General features: G+C 42.7%; 1 protein-coding gene across 10 annotated transcripts in view; it reads left to right on the top strand.

Annotated features, from left to right (window-relative positions):
* The window catches only part of MCF2L2 (MCF.2 cell line derived transforming sequence-like 2), a 159,965-nt gene that overhangs the window by 36,938 nt on the left and 102,875 nt on the right, over positions 1–20,152 (top strand). For 8 of the 10 annotated variants that reach the window (XM_010397301.4, XM_010397300.4, XM_010397306.4 and 5 more), the window contains 4 exons: positions 1,176–1,259; positions 10,833–10,947; positions 16,014–16,104; positions 17,346–17,465. In XM_010397301.4, the coding sequence (XP_010395603.1) occupies positions 1,176–1,259; positions 10,833–10,947; positions 16,014–16,104; positions 17,346–17,465 (410 nt within the window). Of the gene's footprint in view, positions 1–775; positions 989–1,175; positions 1,260–10,832; positions 10,948–16,013; positions 16,105–17,345; positions 17,466–20,152 lie in introns of those variants that run through there. The other 2 variants (XM_010397304.4, XM_010397299.4) reach the window with 2 other exon arrangements.

Below are 20,152 nucleotides of genomic sequence, written 5' to 3'. Positions count from 1 at the left end.
TAGTTCTGGAAAGGATCGGAATAGATGTCTGAAAGCAAGACAGAGATGGTATTTTGGGCAGTAGACTAGGATGCAGAAGAAATAAGCTAATCTCTTTCTGACCTCCCTCTCTGTTTCCGGACTGTGGGTTTAAAACCAGGTGCATCAAAGTATTTCAGTGCCTGTGTTGTATTCACATCCCTAAAGATCTTGGTGCTTAAATGGGGCAACTGCCTGCCTTGACTCAGGTCTGTGGTCTATCCGGACCCGGCTTCCTTCCTTCCACCTGTCTGGGCACTTAAAAGTGTGCTGTACGAAATCAGGACTGGTTGTTGTTCTGTACAGTGGCTAAAGGAGTTGTTACAATAGGTGTTATTATAATATAAACCTTGATCCTGCCAGGTGGGTTGGCAGATATTTCTCAGTAAGTGTTGCTGCTTTAGACTTGTGTGAAGAGTGGGGAAAATAACTGGGTGCACCTGTAACAAAAAGAGATCAAATTAGCTCCATGTGAGATTATAATTGATTTTCACTTCATAGATCACACACAGAAGTTGAGGTCATTTTTGCCCAGCTACTTGCCAGGTTACTTTAAAATTTTTCAGTGTTTACTTCAAAATAACAGGCTTTGTTTTCATGAGAAGAAAGTCTCACAGCCCCTTATTTCCTCCGTTTACTATGTATTTGCTTGTAGCGGAAAAAGCCTTGGGAAAGGAAACTGTTCTGGATTGGCTGGTTACACAAAGTCCTCCAGCAGAGATCAGGGAGTTCAGGGTGGAACAGGGCCATGTATATGGAATAGACTTCACTGTTTCAAAGACTGAAAAGCTGCTGTAGTGGGAGGCCAAATGCAGGGACTTAATATGGAACCTGAAGCAGTAAGGAGCAGGCTGTCAGCTTGAGCAAACCCGTGGCAAGCTCTGGCAAATCTACTGGAGCTGGTTTATGGAAAGCTCTCTCTGAAATCACAAGGCCATAGATGAAGTTAGCAGGCTGAAGAGGAGACTCTGTAAGTATCATAATCTTCACCATGATAGTCACATAATATCTCAAGCAATAGTTCAGCCAGGCTCTTTTTCTTTGAGTGTCATCTTTGTTTTGCTGGGTTGGTAAAGGTTGCTGGGTTGTTAAAGGAGAAAAAAATTGTCATTGAGGCTTTATGAAGTCATTGAAGATTTCTGTTTTCCCTTGCACAGATGAAATCATGCAGCAGGAGATACGGCCGCTGGTAGCAGTGGATATAATAGAACAGCTCCACAGGCAATTTGCCATCTTGTCAGGTAAGATGTTGCTGGTAATCACACTCCAGGATTCTCTTGGAAACATATTGGAATGTGTCATGCTGACTGTCACCTTTCAGCTCGGTACAGCAGTTGCAGTAGTATTTTCATATTGCTCATGAAGAGTGCTGCTGCAATCATGGTGTATGGAACAGATAAATGCCAAGTTGCTGTACTTGTTTTTCTTAAGGCAAGTTATTTTTCCATGTTCTCCACAATGGGCTGGGAGGAACATATTTAGAGGGGAAGAAATTAAACAAAACTTTCAGTACATATCTTTGCACAATGTCAAGCATCTTGTTTGTGGGAAAAGATTGTGGTCTATCAGGCATCTATTCATGACCTCCCCCTTCTTCCTCATTTGCCTTTGTTTTAGAAATGATTCATTGCTAAAGTGTAAGGCTCTAATCTTTAAAAGATATGATTATTACATATTCCTTTGTTTGCCTAAAGTTTTCAGTCACACAAAGTGATGCAGTTCCTTCCCCAAAGAAAGAGCTGATACTGAAATATTTGGCAAATTATTAAATAAATTATTTTGGGTACCGCCAATGATAAATCTTGTCTGGATCCTAAAACAGTCTCTGCTGTTGACTGCATGGCCTCTGGCAGCTCCTTTTGTCTCTATTTTGGCCTGTTCTGCAAAGAAGAGAATTCAGAATTTGCTTATCATCTTCCCCATTGAAGCGGTGAAGTATCACAAATTTGCAAAAAATGCTGAGATTATAAGAAGGTCCTCTTGAAAAGCCTGTCCCTCTTGGTGAAGAGTTACACTGGGTATAGAGCACAGAGTGCACCAACCCAGCTGTGAAAATGGTCAGCTCAGCAGGCCCAATCCTTGCTGCATCTTTGCATTTTTAGATACATCCCAAGATGCCAAAAGAAATCCAAATCTAATTTACACAGAATTCTTTATGAGGCTCTGAGTATTAAAACTTGATTTTGGAGGCTTCCAGGTAGCATCTTGTGGCAGTTTCCTAAGCTCAGTAGCTAAAGGGTTTGCATTAGGCAGAGGGTATTGACTGAGCAGAGGTAGAACCAACTGCCTTCTCATCTGCAGCAAAGCATCTCAGGGTCCTACCTTCCCAGAATTCCTAATGAACACACCCCTCTGGGCAGGACAGTGTCTGTAACTGCATTAAATTGCTCAAACCTTTTTCATCCCTCTGTTGTGCTCAGTGCAGGGTAAGTAGGAATTGTTGAGAATTGAGCGCATCCCATGCAATTGCCTACCCAGTAAAATGTGGAGGGTTGCTATTTTAGAACCCCATTACCTTGCAACATTTGGGACCAATAACAAAAGCTGAATACAGCATGTAATGAGCAACTTATCGAAAGTGGTTTACTAAACAGGAAGAAAAACCCATTTCCAGTTCCAGCTAGAATATTAAACATGGAATAAAAATGTCAAGGGTAGACATAAAAAAAGAATATTCTTATTTCTTTATGGACTCATAATTTCAGCAGTGCCTGTATTCTCACCTGCTATTTTAGCAAATTCAACTCTTCACATTTATCTAATTATTTTATTCTTGGAAGTGATGAGAAAGGTGTTTAAATAAGGCTATTTAAATGTGAGCTGCTTAAAGACTTGAAAAATAACTCTTCATAGAAGGCAAGGCTGAGGAGCTTGTTTGTTAGGATTCAGCAAGTAACTGGTTCACCAACACAGAAGTACTGATAACAGATATCGAAGGAGAGTGAGAAGGTGTCTTTCATGTCCCCATCTACACAAAAAATCCCATTTTAAGAATTTTCAGGCTTATCTAAAATCTCCTCACTACAGTCCAGAAATAGTATCCTAATATAAAACAGGGCAGTATAGTTCAAGTTTCTAAGTTGATTTCAGTCTGAAATTTACAGCTAAATTTGGAAACCTGGGTGCCTCCACTCCAAGATCCCCATGGCAGCATGTGAAGATCAGGAGCATAAAATCACCTGCTTAGAAGCCCTCTATCTCAGTGCCTTATTCTGTTGGTGACCACTGATGAGTCATAGATAAAACACAGCAGGAATCTTCCTTACCCTCCCTTTACTGCCTCTAGCAAAATGAACTTTAGGTGCAAGCCAGCAGTTACTATACTTTTCAAAAATGCATTTCTTTAAATAATGTAACTTTCTTTTTCTTTCTTTAGCAAAAGATTGGTTTTTTCATGCAATGAAAACAAAACTGGGCATTCTTCTGCCTCATTTCACTTATTAAAGTAATTCACACATAAATGACCTCATTTTTTTTTGATTTTGATTTTGATTTTGATTATTTTTTTCCAGATGGCTCTGTAGCTTTTCCTCAAAGCATGCTGCTTTGCTGCTTTTCATTTGATACGAGCAACCACAAGTATTTTGGTGCTTCAGTGCTTGCCTATGTGGTGGCTGAAAATTTGATACTTAGCCTATTTCCTGGTTTTCCATATTAAAACGTTGCAGCTCAGTAGCCACTGTGTGGAAAAAAACCCTTCTGTTCTTTGGTCTCACCACTGTGGGCAGTAAAAGGCAACTTTCTTGTAGAGTATTATGGGCATAAATTATGTTTCTCTGAACAACTTCATAACAGTGGTATACACTGATTTATACTAGATGGGGTTATTTCTTTCAGTCTGGAGGCTGCAGCCCCCAGAGTGCAGCCAGTCACCTCTTCCATGCCTGTGCAGAGCTCAGAGGATGTAGCACTGAGGCTGCTTTGTGTTACTCCACAGCCTCTGGCTCTGTCAAGCTCTCCTGTTCAGTCCTGTGGACCCCAAATCCATTTGTCCAGTGATAATGACTGTTGCAAACTTTGTCACAAATGAGTATTTTTTTGGCTAATACCACCTTTTTAGTAACAGCTGACAGCTGAGGCAATGTAGTGAACCCACAATGTTCCCTTGCAGTAAAGCAGAAAGGGAGGAAAATGATTGAATCAAAGGCTCTTTGTTTTCTCTGGACATGACTCATTAGAAACACTTCTCTCCACTACTGCTGTGTGCAAACTTCTTAAGAGGATCTGACTATGTTGCAGTCTCCAAGCAGATGGTAGGAATTACATAACAAGTCTAATGAGTTTGGTGTTTGATTGTGTCAGGGCCTAGTTATAATGAATGTATTAGCTACTAACAGCCTCCTGTTTGTCCTGGTCCTCCAGCTATCAGATTAACCAAGACCTTACTCCATGCCAAGAACAGGGAAATTCTCCAAAGCCTTCCCTGGTCCACTGAGGTCATGGAAGAGGCTGCAGTGTAATGTGGCAATGTCCTTAATCACATAATTTTACTTTGGTCATCTCTTTTCCCATGTGCTGATTTAGCCTTGCTTAGCTTGTGAGATCTGGTAGGAGTAGTGGTTCTTGTGGTTAAATTCTAGTTTTGATACCACTACTGCCTCTTTCCTTTCCCTGAAAACCAAACTCCCAGTTATGGGACTACAGCTGTGACAACACAGGAGGGCTCAGCTAGGTTTGTGTATTTCCTGTAGCCATTAAGGGAACTAGATCACAAAGTTGAGTAGTACTGAAAACCTGGTCATTCTAACACACCAGTTTTTACTCAAGAATAAAGAACCAATAGTAAAATACTGCTTCTGTCCTACTGACAGACTAAAAAACTGCTGTACCAATCTGCTCTTGGAACTGCTACTACTTCTCCCCCCCACCTCCTTTTTTATCTGCAGCTTCACAACCTGTTCTTATCTGTAATTACCCTGTCAAGGAGCCCAATCTGCCATTTGCTGCAATAATGGATCATGTTACTAAATCACGACTTTATTAGACAAACTGTCACGAAGTATATTAGCAGAGAGAATCATTTTCTTTGTGCTCTGCTCCTGTTAACAGACTTCAGTGGATGGGAGAGTATATCTGAAAATGGTAACTGACTCAGAAGCCAGTTTATTTAATTTGCAAAGCCTGGAGGGTATTTGGCCATCTGCTTCCTGTTTAAACTGAGCCTTTTGGAAAACCTGGGCAGACCTTGCCAAAAGGACAGTTTGGATCTTTTATAAAAATTGAGACCCAGGAAGCATGATTTAATGAGAAATTCATCACTCACAACCCTTAATCAACATGGAAAACCAAAACAACAGAGCATGGAAAAAGCAAGACCTCACCAAAGCAGTGAAACTTCAGCCAAGATATCATTAGAATTTTTGGCTGCCTGACCCGGGAGATGAACTATAGTCAGGGCTGGGCTGTGATGACTCAGGGAGCTCTCTGCATGTGGGCAGGCCCAAGCAGTTAAACCTGCACGTGTCAGCAGCATTTGAGAGAACACTGTCCAATACTAACTGATGAGTTAGTGTCTGTGGCAGGCTGGGGAGGTGAGCTCTGGAAACTTGCAGACTAACTTTTGGAACTTCTCCTGACTATAGCCTCTTTGTTGGGCTGATGGTTTTGGTTTGGTTTGGTTTGTTTCCCAAGGGAGTCAGCATATTTGGTGATCTCTAGTTAGAAGAGCTGCTGGCTATGGAATAGGACTTCAGTGTAGTCCCTGACTGTCTAAACCATGGATATTTTTTGTGCCTAGGTGGGAGGCATAGGTGGGCTAGAACTGAGGAGTGGGAGATTTTTTGAGATCTCCATGGTTTTCAGGGCCTTGGCCTGCAGTTGTGATTGTTTTCTGCTTTTACATCAGTCATACCAACATGCAGCTTCAGCTGTGAGAGCTCTTAGAATTCAGCACTCGCACCTCATTTGTCAGTCACACCCTTTACACTGCAAAGCAAAATTAAATTGTCTCAGGCTGCCATAACCTTTTCTCCCCCATGTATAGTCCTTCCTCAAATACTTCATTTGCTTTTTTTTCCACAGCTGAGTTCTGGCCCCTTCTTCACTGCAGCGCCTATCCAGGCTGCATTGGCTGCTGGAAAGTCTGTCTAATAGGAGCAACTATGAATGCTGCTCTGTGTCCTGGGACTTTGGGGATTAGCACACATAAGGGTGAGCAAAGGTCCCACTACCATGGGTACCTTGTACTACCCTGATACAACTTGTGTGCTATCTCTTCTGAATTTCTTAACCTTCCACATTCATTCTGACTTCTGACCTGTCACCCAGGTTCTTCCTTTCCCTTTGCTCTTGGGCCAGAAGTGAAGAGGAAAAGTTGAGAAAAAGTAAGGAGAGTGCCCAGGAAGATTCTCATTCTCAGTGGCAAACCAGGCAGAAGGTCAAGTTGACTGTAATATTTTCTTTGTAAGTCCTGCCTTTCTCCAAGCAGTTCAGCCAGCCCTCTGCTCTTCTAAATCCTGCTGTTGTTTGCATCAGTTGTGCTCCAGCTGGTTGAGCTCAGGTCTGCATAGGAGACAAAAATCTGGTTGGGTTTCCCCTGCAGGCAAAACTCTGTGGCTACTTATGATGGAGCAGCCTGGGGTCTGACTGAGGAGCAGTGACCCAGCCACGGGAGGCTGCCTGTGAGATAGCCTGGCTTCCCTGAGGCAGAGTCAGGAGTGAGCCTTGTCTTCAGCTGCAGGGTAGTCTGAACCTTCCCTGCTGCCGGCTGAACCTCCAGCTTTGGTGGCTGCTGCTTGCAGTGGCCACTGCCACCAGCTGCTGATTCCCTGGCCGGGCACCAGCGTTTGGAACTGTCAGGAGGTGCTGGGGCTGGCTCTGTTGCTTGGTGAGTGCTGCATCTAATGGTGCCTGGAAGAGCTGCAAGTCAGAGAGACAGAGGCCAGTGCATTGCATGAAAACAGCTGCCAGGCACTGCCGTGCTCCTGATGCCTATTTTTCAGTGTGTCTGTTTCTGCTTCTGACTGCACTAAACTCAAGGTATTGCTTGCTTCTCCCTTGGGGCTCCTTAGTTCAGCTCATGCCTCATGAGCCCCTTTGCTCCCGGCAGTCCTTGTGTCCATTACCCACTGGCACCACTGAATAGCACAGAATGCTTCAGGCAGCTGTAAGGAATCCCTCTCACCTCTCTGCTGTGCTCATTGGCTCACTCTCTTCAGCACTTCTGTCTCCTTCTTCCTGTCCTCACTTTCCAGATGAAGTGTCTTTTTTTTTTTTTTTTTTCTTGAAGACTAATTTTTTCTTCTGGTGTTCTGTGGAGCTGCTGGAGCTTGTTCTGTCCCTATATGCCTTACTTATGATGGGTTGTAAACTCTTCTATTTGGCAGTTGGACTCTTGTCACAAGTGATGGTCAGGAGTGCAGGGATTATGCACAGTCCTAGCAAGCACAAGGATGCTATACAGAGAGTCCTTGGGGCCAAATTCCATGTACTCAGTCCTTATGGCTATGAAACTGACTGAAGACTGTCCCTATTGGCTTTTAGTTTGTGTTCTCTGCCCTTTCAAGACATTGAGTAGTATCTAGCTAAAGTATTTCAAGGGCTGGAAGAAATCTTATGGCAACTCCCTAGAAAGAAAGGTTGATGGCCCAGGAAAAAAAGGGCTGCCGTTTGTCAATTCACATTCTGCAGAAATTTGCATACTGCAGCAATTCTTGATTTCGTGTCAGGGAAAAAACTGCCATTAACATTTAGATGTATGGAATTGCTCTCTCATACAGAAAAGAGAGTTTTCTAGACACCCTTGTAATTTAAGGAGCTTCCCTTATATCCCACAACATCTACTCTTATTGTCTTATTTAGATACAGGGATAAATGGATATGGATAAGTTTCCTTTGTAACTCAACTACTGCTCAAAGTTCAGATATGGGCAGGAAAAACCCATTTGTAACACATTTGTGCTATTGCTTGTCACTCAACACTTCAGACATTTGTGCTGCCTTCTCATCATAGCACGTAACAATTTCTGAGTACCAAGCTCTTTCAACCTTCCCCTAATTTCCTGGTGTGGCAGGAACTGAAGGTTTCCTTGTTTATTGCCATGTCTGAAATACAGCTGTGCTGAACCATCTGAGGGTTCTGGTTTGGTTGCAGCAGGAAGTGTTGCCTTCGAGGTGGAGAATGAGATGGAGATCAGGAGCTGTTAAGGGCCTGTGGCTTAGTCAGAGGCAGGAGCTGCTGACTTCTCGTTGAATGTTCTGTCTGAGGCTGCTCCTAAGTGGCCTAGATTTGTTGCCAGCGGTGAAAGGAAGAAGTCAGTGTTCAGTCTGCTTACATTCATTCTTTGGATGGCTTTTTATAGGAGAAGATGCCATGACAAAAATACACACCCACATACATAGAGCGCAGCATCAGCCTGCCTCATCTAGCTCGGGGAAGAGGCCAGGGGAAGAAGGGCACGTGTGTGAATGTAGATGCAAGAGATGAAATAAAAGGTACACAAAGAGATCCTGGTCAGCAGGAGCATTAGAAGTACCATTTGAAACTTGTAATTTAAACAAATATTGAGTATAATGGCAGCTAAACTACCAGGTGTTGGAGGAGGGGATCCAGGGGAATCTCTGTCTTATCCTCCAGTGGCAAATATTGCTGCTTTAAACCAAAATATTCCAAGTTACTACATCTCCCTCATTTAAAGTATATTCACATATTTGAAATATGTGAATGGGAAAGTTTGGTGCCCAGAAACGATGTGAATGTTCACAAGATACCAGGTGTGAAATACCTTGGCATGCACTGAGCTCTGCACAGCAGACAAATTCGATATTGAATTTTCCTGGCTGTTACTGCTTGTGTCCAGGAGATGTCACTGAGAAGCTGTAACAAACCAGCCTAACTGGTTGGAGTTCCTGGTCTAGAGTGCAGCAGTCTGGGGAAAATCTAAATTTGCATGACAGCATATTCTCCATCACTGCTGACTGCAGACAGTGCAGCTGGAGATCCAGCTGCCGTGCATCAGCATTTGGCACCACCCCAAGGCCAGTGGGGAGGTCAACGTGGAGGCCATGGCTCTGCTCAGCATTTGAAATCCAATTTAGTACAGTGTGAATGATGGCTTTCTTTCTTTCCCTCTTGGCTGAGAGACTTTTGAGTCTCTGTAGGCCTGTTTTCTCCCTAGCAAGGTGAGTTTAGTGAATGATCTAACACAACTGAGTAATTTTCAGGTGTAATCAAAGCAATAATCAACCTTCAGAAAGGAAAAGAGGGGCTGAAGGTAGTGTGCTGATACCATGTCACCAGATATCAAGAAGAAAAAGGGTTTCCTTGTTCAAAATTCGTGTTTTCTAGAGCTCTGAATTTTGCGTTGTGCAAACGTATTCCACAGCATTCCAGCTCTCCAAGGCTAGACAGCACAGAAGGCACCTTAAATATTCTAACTGAGGCTGGGAGGATAGGGCAGAGGCAAGATCAGGACTAGCAAGGGACTGTCAACTCTACAGAGAAATAGCCAGGAATTACTGCACCTCCTTGCAATAACCACCAACACAGGATCAGGAGAAACTGGTTTGTGGCATCAGCTGTTGTTATCAACAGGGAAAGGCAACGGTGGATGGGAGCAGCCTTGTTTATGGGGCAGCAGATTTGTTTATGGGGATTTGGAGGATGTTTTCAAGGAATGAGAACTCTTTTTTTCTCTCCACTCCCATGCTCCTAATGGGATAATTTAATGGGTATTTTCCTGAGGAAGGTAATTTACTGTCTCCTTCTCACAGCCTCCCCTTTACTAAAGAGAAGCCCAGAATATGGCTGTCCCTTGGGCAAGAGTTCTCTGTGTGTGACAAATGACTCAGAAAACTGTGTGTACAGCAGGACTACACTCAGTATTGGGCTGTTAGAGGATTCCTGAGCCTGGTGCAAAAAATAGGTTTACGTAAAGATTGCAGAGAAAGGAGAAAGACTCGGGGAAAACATACCCTTAATGCCCTATTTAAGGAGAACGAAGCAATAAGGTATGTGTAACAAAAGCTTTGTTTCGTTGTTCCTTTATGTGCTGCTGCCTCCTCAGTGTGCTCTCAGCTCTGAGTCCAAGCTGGTGAGAAAACCCCTCGTAACTTCTGTGTGGTTGGAGCGATGCCCAGATTTATTAGTGGAACCCAGTTAGGATTGGTGCTGCAAGTGAACAGAGTCTGTGCTGTGGACTACAGCAGCTCTTGGAGCTGAGCATCGTGTCAGGAGCACTGTAAATGCTGCTTGGTTCCAAGGGGCTTAGCTCCATGCTTCCTGTAGCTCTACCTGAATCTGGATCAGGGAATCCCTCAGAAAGGGACTCTTCTTAACCTTGTAGCTTGCAAGCTTCCTGACCTGTTTAATAGGGGTTTGATGCAAATAAACAGGATGAGCAAAAGTCCTCCATGCACTTTGAGCATTTTTTTGTTAAGGAAAGACCTAAGCCTGGATTGGTCCCAGGCTTTTGTTGTGGGTTGTGTGTGTGTATTCAAAGGTTTCATTCTCTGTTACTTCCTTTCATTTGATGTCTAGAAGGAATTTGAGAGTGCTGTACCTATAGGGAAATATTGTAGTACTATCACAAGAAATTATTTGGAAATGGGAAACAAAGAACAAAAAAACCAAACCACTTAATCAGAATTGTGCAGAAGATTAAGGAAAAAGCTGAGAATCTCAAAGGCTAGAATCTCATCTGGAGTAAACGGAGGTAATGAAACTACAGTGAGTTATATCAGATGGGAGCTGGTGATGATTACTGGACGTGGGCACTTTACAAGGAGAAATATGCCAATGTTTCCCACTTGAGCACTGACCAGTGTGTTCAAAGGCGTAAAATCACCCTCTAAACTTTACAACTTGTCTTTTGCAGGAGGAAGAGGGAAGGATGGGGCACCCATTATAACCTTTCCAGAATTTGCAGGATTCAGTGAGATACCCGATGACGATTTTCTGAATGTGGTCACTTATCTAACCAGCATTCCCAGGTGAGGCTAAGCACAAATGTCTGTTCATTTCCTAGACAGTTTTGCTTCCCCAGGGGCTCGCTGATTTTAGTGGTGCTACCAGGAAGTACCAGTGCCTCTGCATCTATCCAGTCATTATGAAACTTCCCTGTGTGCTGGAGGCCCTAGGAATTATTTCTGTTGTCTGCATGGAGAAGAAAGCTTCACACAGGGCAGGTTGAACTGAATCAGAGCAGGAGCAGATCTGAAGAGCAGCAGCAAAGATGGCAGATTAAAGGGAGTTAAGAAGGGTTGTTTGTGAAAAGTCTGAGGGGCACTGGATGTAATAAGGGAAGGGCTGCTTCTGGAAGGAGCCATACTTACGTAGTATGACTGCTTATTCTCTGAGTGCCTCTTTCTATGCAGCTTTCCCTTTGCCGAGGAAGCAAGTGAGGTGCCCCATTGGCAGGATTTTGGCAAGCATCATGTGCTATCTGATACTTCATTTCTTTGGAGATTGCTCCACAGCCAGGATGTTTTCCTTGCTTTTCGCCTGCAGTTTTATAAGGATAGTGAAACAAACTGACTTCCTCTACTCTGAAAAAATGTGCTAAGGCATGACTGCTGAATTACTTTTTGTTTATCGAAGAGAGCTTAATATTTTTTCAGTCCCCTGATCCTGTCTCTAGACCATGGCTCTTTGTGCTAGTGAGAAGCACAGCAACGATTTATTATTTCCTGCGGTCTTCTGTAAAAACGTGCTTAGAGGATCACAGCAGAAAACGTGCCTCCTTCAAGTTTGAGTGAGAAGTTTTACAGCTTTACCTACGTGTATTCCCCATATTTGCCAAAGTTGTTGCCAAAGAGTTGCCAAAACAAGCTGAGAGAAACAACATACTGTGAACTTAACAGCTTCATTGTTTCAGTCTGCTCTGTGGGACTTTTGTTCTGCCAGGGGAAACCCTGTTTTGAGTATTTCTTCACTCGCTCCAGGCCTGGGAGGGTGACCAGCTTCAGGGTATACACAATAGCAGCAGTGGCTGAGAAAAGCACAAAGTAGTTTTTCAGTTCTTTGTTCTTGGTATGCAGGGAGATGATTCCCAGTAATGCTGTCATATGTTGGGGAGCCAGCATGTTATATTGTCAACATGATAGACAGAAATGCTTTGAACTTCTTCAGCCTGTGTGAAGCCCAAAAGCACGGATGGGTTCAAAAGAAATGAGCCAAATTCATGAAGGATTGCTCCATCAATGGCAGCTGGACACAACGGCTCAGATTCAAACTCAGGCTGAAGAAATTAATTTATTCCTTAATGCTGGGAATTGGGAGAATATACCAAGAGAAATACTGTCCTTCTCATTTTCCTGCTGCCTTTGTCTCAGTAGTCACTATCGACCAACACTGGAGTCAGGGTGTTGAGCTAGATGGACCTTTGCTTTGACTCAGTTTCAGTTCTGTGTTTTCTGCTCTCCTGAGGAGTCCCAGAGCCATATACAAAGAATGAAGAATTGAGTTTTAAAACTTTGTAAGTCAGGAGAGCTGTGATATACGTATTTTACAGCTGATGAGGTATGTGTGAGTAATGTCTCACTGTACAGACAGGCTCAGCAATACTTGTGTTGAGTAAGTGACTGTTCAGTTTGCTTTAAATGACTTGTTCAAGGTTAGTGACAAGCTGAGCTTTGAAAGTACATTTTCTGCATACCAGCACGTTGGTTTGACTCTTAGCTTCAATCATAGACTGCACTGTAGGGATGTGAGTTTTCCAGGGAATTTTCTAGTCTTTATTGCAGTGCTTTTAGAAAGATTGCCTGCATTTCTTGAGTCACTATTTGAAACTTGCCACTATCTCTGTAAATGGTGAGGGAGAAAGATGTTAATTTAGAAGAAGAACCCGAGCAGCAAGCTTTGTGTGATTTATGACATAATTATATGGAGTTCAGTCTCAATCAGGCATAAGTAGGGGACCTGTTTGGGTGCAGCAGAGCCCTGTTAATCTGCAGTAGGCTGGTCTATGCACAGTGTCTCTGCCATATACCTCAGCAAGCAGTAAAGGGACTGCATTGTTACTTTTGCCAGCACTACTCTACTAGATAGTGCTGTGTATAATATAGCAGCATTCCTGTGCATGTAGTTTCACGGCTAGTAGTCCACCTTTTACTTTAATTCTCAAGAAAGGTGCGAAGGTATCCAAAAAAGTGACCAAGAACAGAGAATAGTCTCTAATTCTTCTGGAGTTACATGAATCAGGTGAGGTGAAGTATAGTTTGAAAAGCAGTTCATCCTATTTATCATAGAAAATACTTCCTTCTTCAGAGCTTAGTGAACCAGAGAAATCAGCATCATTTTCCAGGCAAGTGTAGAAAGAATATCTGTCTTTTATAGTGTCTGATTTTGCATATCCTGTACAACAAGGTTCATGCTAGTTGTGGAGATAAGCTCTGTGATTGCAGATAACGTCATTTAGTGTTAGTAACTTTCTAAGTCCCTCTGGAATGATTAATCTTATATGCTCATATGACAAAACATATGACAGGATTGAAGATCAGCCCAGTGAGACTTTTGTAACTTGATTTGTTTTCCCCCTGGTTCAACACCTGTTTATGGGAGTGCTCCACCAAAGGGGTCTGGATACAAACACATCCACAGGCACTCAGTAACATAGTGTATGCATGTGCATACCTCTGTGCATGCATTAGATAGCTCCAGAAAGCCCTTTTTTACATGCTTTATTGCATGGCCAGAATTCCTTTCTCTTTAACTTGACATGGATTAGCTCCTTTGATAAACAGGTGCCCTTCCCTCCTTCCAAAAGAGGTCAGGAATTTCAACATCTCCTGACCTCCTCAAGTCAGTGTTCAAGGGCTATCTTGAATATAGAGCTGAGGATGGAGCAGTTCTGCTGATTGCAGATATTTTACTCAGGGAAAGGGAACCTCTCTGCTAGACATCTGTAGATCAAGGCAAATGTGCCAGAATTTATTTTGGAGGTAAGCCTGATGTTTATCTGCTCTTCAGGATTGTCTTCAAATCCTCCTTTTCAGAGAACTGGAGAAACCCCAATGCATTTTCATAATGAGGGTAGAGATAATACAGTACAGACACTGTGAAAACATTGATAGAATATGTGTGTGTGTGTTTGTTTTTAAACAAACTTTCTCTGGATGCACACTTAAGTGGGGCTCTCAGCTGTACATCCACTTGTGCTGATGCTGCCATTTCGGCCAGGCCTCCTCCTGTGGCTGTTTGCCTGCATCCATCCCTTGGTGCCAAATGACATTCAGACCTTGGTATGGTCTTTCAGCATGCTGATTGAAATAGGATCACTTGCTGACACTCTCTCTGTTTCCCTGGCTAAATTTCGGGCCTCAGTCAGTCCTATCCAGCTAAAAAGGAAAACAACCCAAAGAAACCACAAAACCCCAACAACAACAACAACCAAACAACCCCACAAACAAGCAAAACAAACCAAAGAAACCTCCACATCAAAAAGCAAATATACAAGGACCATTGGTTTATCTCAGTGACAACAACTGATGCTGAACATCATTTGAACATGAAGACCCCAGGCTCAGACTTTTGTGTTTAGTTTCTCACCCTTTCTGTAACGATCTGCAACACACACAATATCTTTGTTGCCTTTATTTGAATATTATCAAGGAATTTTACTCTGTGGAATATTTGTTGAGCTACTGAAGGATATGTATGTGTTTGTGTATATCTAAGACTACTGAAGGGTGTGTATACATTTGTGTATTTTCAAAAGGTAAAACAGATTCATTTTCTTCCCTGTGCTTGAGAGGCACTGCTGCAAACATATTTTCTGTCCTCTGCAGAGAGCTGCATGTTGCACTACTAAACAGGAAAGGTCATGTATTGTCACTGCATTTCAGAGGAATGCTGTAAATATATTAAATTGGAAAATTCAGTGAGTTTTCCTGTCAGCAGTATGAACTATGAGGAACATTCGCATGGCATCCCAGTTTTTCACAATACTTTGGCTTTCAGTTTTTGATCCTGCAGAGCTGCAGCAAGAGCTCAGAGTTGTTATTGTGTTGATGGTCTTCAGTAGATTATTGACATGAATTTGTATAAAATGACCCATGGAAACAGTGTTCCTGGGTTGGTCCTTGTATGGGCAGTGGAATAGGGATCAAGGAGATAATTTTAACAATTTTTTTTTCTTAATCTGTGCTTAGATGCTTGATTGCCTTATGTCCTCTCATTATGACATTGATACTCTTCCTGCCTGCCTCTGGTTTGTCCTGGGATGACTGAGCCATCCTGCTCTAGTGAAGTTTCTGGGCACTTCTCAGTGTGTACTTCTTAGCTTCTCCAATGCTGAGTGCTCTTGGAAGGCAGAGAGCAGAGCAGTCCCACTGAAACCTTGCACTCCAGAGTGGGATTTTTGAGAGGGAAAGAGAGGATGGGGTATTTATGAGGTCTACATAGGTGGAATGGAGCACCAAATCAGTGCCTCCCAGATCCTCCTTGAAAAGCATTGAGAAGGAACAGGAACTGTTATTGTGGCCAATATGTTAAAAAGGATAGTTCTGAATGACTTGCAACCCCAGAACAAGTTTGTGATTGGCAAAACAGAAGTCTTCAATTTCTGCTTTGCCTACCAGAATTCCTGAGGCTTTGTGTACACAAGTCAGGAGATACTGATGCCCTGGAGCTCAGTGCCCCTGTCAGGTGTCAGCATCCTTGGAGAATGAAGACTGCAGGGGGGTGTCTAAAGCTTGAATTACTTTGCAGAAAAAAAAAGATCTGGGGGTTTTGTCTTCAAACGAGCACAGTTTAATTTGTGGCCCTGAACCATTCATGTCACCTAGACTGGCAGCAGAGTAGCACAGCAGCTGAGAGACTCAGCAGATAAAATATTCATGTTTTGTGTAAGCTGCTAGCCTTATGCTGGAAATAGAAAACTTGCTGCCTTTCCTTTTCATGTGCATTTCTGCAAATATTCATTCTTTCCACTGTACGTTGTGTTTTCATAATGGGCTCCAAGCGTGATGTGACGGAGGCTGTGTTTTGCTGCAGTTCTCTGCCTTGCAATGGGAGTATCTCCCTGTAACCCAGCACACCTATTTCATCTGTTTTGCAGTCTGGAGGCTGCCAGCATCGGGTTCATCATCATCATAGACAGACGACGGGACAAATGGAGTGCAGTCAAGGCATCCCTGACACGAATAGCAGTAAGTACTTGCTTTTGTTATTTATCTTCTAGAAATTAAAATTATCTGCTAAACCTTCAGCACATGATACGTGATTCAAAATCAGCCTCCTGTGCTCATTTTAAGCTCCCAGTTTTTGGCTGTGGGTGCAGATTCTTCCCTGCCCTGCAGCTTGTAAGTGTTAAATAAGAGAGGGAGGAAGCTGCAGAAACAAATTACATAGCCTTGTTTACTGCTGAATTAGAACAAATTCCTTATTTTCTGGGTTGACTGTGATACAAATTCTAGTAATTTGAAGTTGATTCCTAGAGGAGTATAAGAGGTACCCCTTCTGTGCCCTGAGGAGGGATGACGTGGCCTGCTTATGAAAGAAATAGATCCCAAGGGGTTTGTGTTTGCATGGTAGTAAATGATCTCTGTCAGAAACTCTTAATAGCTTATTACATCTCATTTGCAAAAGTCAGAGCTGGGCACTGATTTTCAGTGCTAAGAAAAGCAGCTGCTTCCATACATCTCTCACTAGGAATATTTACTGTGTGAGGACCAAGCACTTACACACAGAGGTGTAGGATGGAGGGATGACAAAGGTGACTTTAAGTTCTTTCAAGGTATTTAGACAGAAATGTTTTTCATTCTCAGGCTTTTTTGCTGCTCTCTTCAAGAAATTGTTCCTTTTTTGCTTGATGATCCCAGAGGAGTGTGAGAGATGTAGGCTGGGTGTTGCAGGCAGGGCCATGTCTGATGAACGTGTTGAGTGCCTGTGTGTGTGTAAAAATATGTGAGGTTAAAAAGATTCAAAAGCCTTTGCAGAGTGAATAGGTAGGTCAGCCTGGGGAATCCGTCCGTGCCGCACGCCAGCTTCCTTCGCCACGTCCAACGTGGGCAGCTAGCTTTGCCCTCTAGTGGCTGCAGCCTAAAAAATGGGAAAACCTCTCTTGTGGCGGTGCAAACGGGACTTGGTGGGGTTTGGATCTTGGGGAGGGAGGAAGGAAGGCACTTGTCAGGAACTTTGGAGCTCTGTAATAAATCTATACCAGAAAAGAATGTGTGGCTGGGCAGTAAAATCCATGGGTCAGTCTTCCTGCTGGCTTTGGAGATAGCGACAACGAGCATGTGCTGAATGGACCAGCTGATACAATGAGCTTCTGGATTGAGCAGGATTCAGTAAACCCTACCTGCTTTGCCCTGGTGAGGAAACACTTGGCTGAAAATTCCCTTGTAAGATAGAAATGTGCCTTCTAAGAACTCTATGTTTGTTGCAGGGAGCATTTCCAGGAAACCTGCAGCTGGTGTTTGTCCTGAGACCTTCCCGCTTTATCCAAAGGGCAATCGCTGACATTGGCATTAAACTCTATCGAGATGACTTTAAAATGAAGGTACCGGTAAGCATGCAGTTTTTTGTCCATGCATTTTCTTTATCTCCATATCAGCAGTTCTGGGGTGTCAGCAATTTCTCATAACCCAAGATTGCAAGTGGCAACTGGGGCCTTTCATCTGAGTCTGTGTGGTGATGCCAAAGAGTTAATTAGCAGTGGATGGTTCACAGTATTTAATGGACATGTTCCCATGTTCAGTCTAGCTATAAAATGTGACTCAGTTTTTAAGTACTGACATTTTATCTCAGTGGAGAAGTTCCCCTTATGTAGGCAGAGGTAGATCCCACTCTAGTGATAAATGTAAGTATTCAGGACTACAGAGCAGTGAAAGCCTAGGGCTGAATTCTGCACTATTTGATGGGTTATCCACGGGAGTGCTGACTGTCCCTGTAACATTGATTATTCTGAATATCTTTTATGATTCCCATCCCCTCAAGATTCAGAGTTTGTTTTTTACTTCTTTTTATATCCACTTGGCATATGCTGTAGGTTGATGAGACTGTGATTTGAAGAAGGTTCTCAATCCTGAGAGAGTTTGAGATTATTCTGTGAGAGGTCTTTTAGGAGTTGTTTTTAGCTGCATGTTTGCATGTGGTGTCAAAAATGTTTAAGTTTTATAAATAAACTTGAATTATGATTATTGATGATATTTTATCCTGGATCAGACTCATACTGTGTTCCACAGTGGCGTTACTGGAGGGATTTCAGATGACTGCTTTGGATTTTGCTTGTGGGTTTATATTGTTTTGCCAAATACTTATGGCTCTCCTCCAACGAATTTTAGCTCTGTCAATACTCAGGTTTGAAGTTCAGGTGTTTAAAACACTTTCTGCTTCTCCTGAAGTGAGGGACAGCATCTTTTTATTACAATGCATACAGAAAAGAAACCATGAACATACATTTGGTAACTGTGGTTAAATGGTAACATTTACTGTCTTCCGGTAAGGGTGGCTTTTTGGTAACCTGCAACATTGATGAAAAAATTATGTTTGAATACAAACCAAAATTTTTTATAGTACTTTAAAGAATGGATGTACCATATTTAATATGCTATGATCTGTTACTATAGCAACCGTTGTATCAGTGACTGCAGCCCGTAAAGGGACAACGTCATCAAGGACTAATATTTTCCACCCATTCAGCATTTCCTATACTTTCAGCAATTTATTTGAAGTTGGAGTTACATTTCAAACCTTGGAAGGGATCAAAGTTGGAAGGGAGGTTAATTCTAGGCAGGGGTCAAGCACTGCATGAAGTATGAAATCGTAATTTATCTTTCTTACAGGCAGGAAAATCAAGATAGCAATTTAGTTTGGGGTCGTCTTGGATATTTTGAGCCATCGTGGGTATGTCCACAGAGCTCTTAGAGAGCAATGTTACAAAAACTAAGAGCATGACATGTTTGCTGGATCCGCCTGCCTCCTGCCCAGATACCTGTACACAGCCTGTCAGATTTATGTGCAGGCTGCACACATATGCCTGATGCTATTCTAAGTTGCTTAGGGTTGTACTAGAGGTGTTCTAAGTTCCTGGGGTCTGTCATGCTCTCTGGAGGGGCTTTTCTTCTGTGTTGGAGCCCATCCCAAGAAAATATCATCTGGGCATGTCCTTGTATACCCCAGTTTCAGAGTGGGGAAGTAACTGAGAATGATGTCTGTTTGTCCTCCTTGAAAACAGTATCCTAAATGCCAAGCATGAGAGCAAGACCAGAGAGTTCCTGTCCCATTGGAGATGTCCTTACTCAAGGAATTAGGGATCAGTACCTATCTTCAATATCACCATGATCTTTTGAATTGTTTCAGGTTGTTTTTTCGTATTGTGTGTTTGGCACTATGACACCATTCATGTCATAACTGGGCCGTAGATGGGTGGCATTTCTTATCACAACTCTGAGTCAGGACCAAGACATGAGCATTCAAAAGGGGCTCCAAGAATATTGTGTGCATTTGTTAAGGAAACATTTGTTTAATAGTTTATTTGAGCTATCAGACTGTAAATATGTTCAGTAAAATAGATTTCCTGGGTTAAATCAACACTGAAATGAGTAGAAGCCAGAAGATCGAACAGGAGCTGGAAATAAAGGCTGAAATAACCAACCAGACACAAAGAGGAAATGCTGGATTTATATCACGTTGACATACAAACATGGGTAATAAAACCTCATAAGGCATTGGTATAGTGATTTGATTCAATATCATTAACCAGCATCAAGATATAGAAATATTGGAGGCACAGCAGGGTTCTTTTGAGATTGAAATTTGAATTCAAACAGAACACCCAGAGATATACCCAAGGAACCTTCCATCATAGGAAGTGAATTAAAGCATCTTCAGAGCATACCTGAGAGGCTGAACAATCTGTCCATAGCAGGCACTTCCTTGAGCTTTGTAGGCTGTCACTTTTTTTTCGACAGCCTAACCCATCGAGAAGCAGCCCCCCCACAGCTCCATGTTCCACACTGACCCTTCTCTTCTAAACTGCTTCTCCCTGGCACTCTCCAGCTGACTGACTGTTGCTGTCTTCCATCTGGCAAGCAGCATGGGAGATGCTAACCCTCCTTCAGATTGGTTTCTTAGATGGATGCTGGATTGCTTGTAGGCTTTCTCCTGCAGAAATGCCTGCATGGTGAAGAGCCATGCCCTGTTGGGTAGCACCGTAGCTGGCAATATTAATAGGTTTGCTTTGTGGCTCAT

The sequence above is a fragment of the Corvus cornix genome, chromosome 9 (genome assembly GCF_000738735.6).
Source record: "Corvus cornix cornix isolate S_Up_H32 chromosome 9, ASM73873v5, whole genome shotgun sequence".
NCBI lineage: Eukaryota > Metazoa > Chordata > Aves > Passeriformes > Corvidae > Corvus > Corvus cornix.
This window is presented reverse-complemented; position numbering and strand designations above follow the sequence as displayed.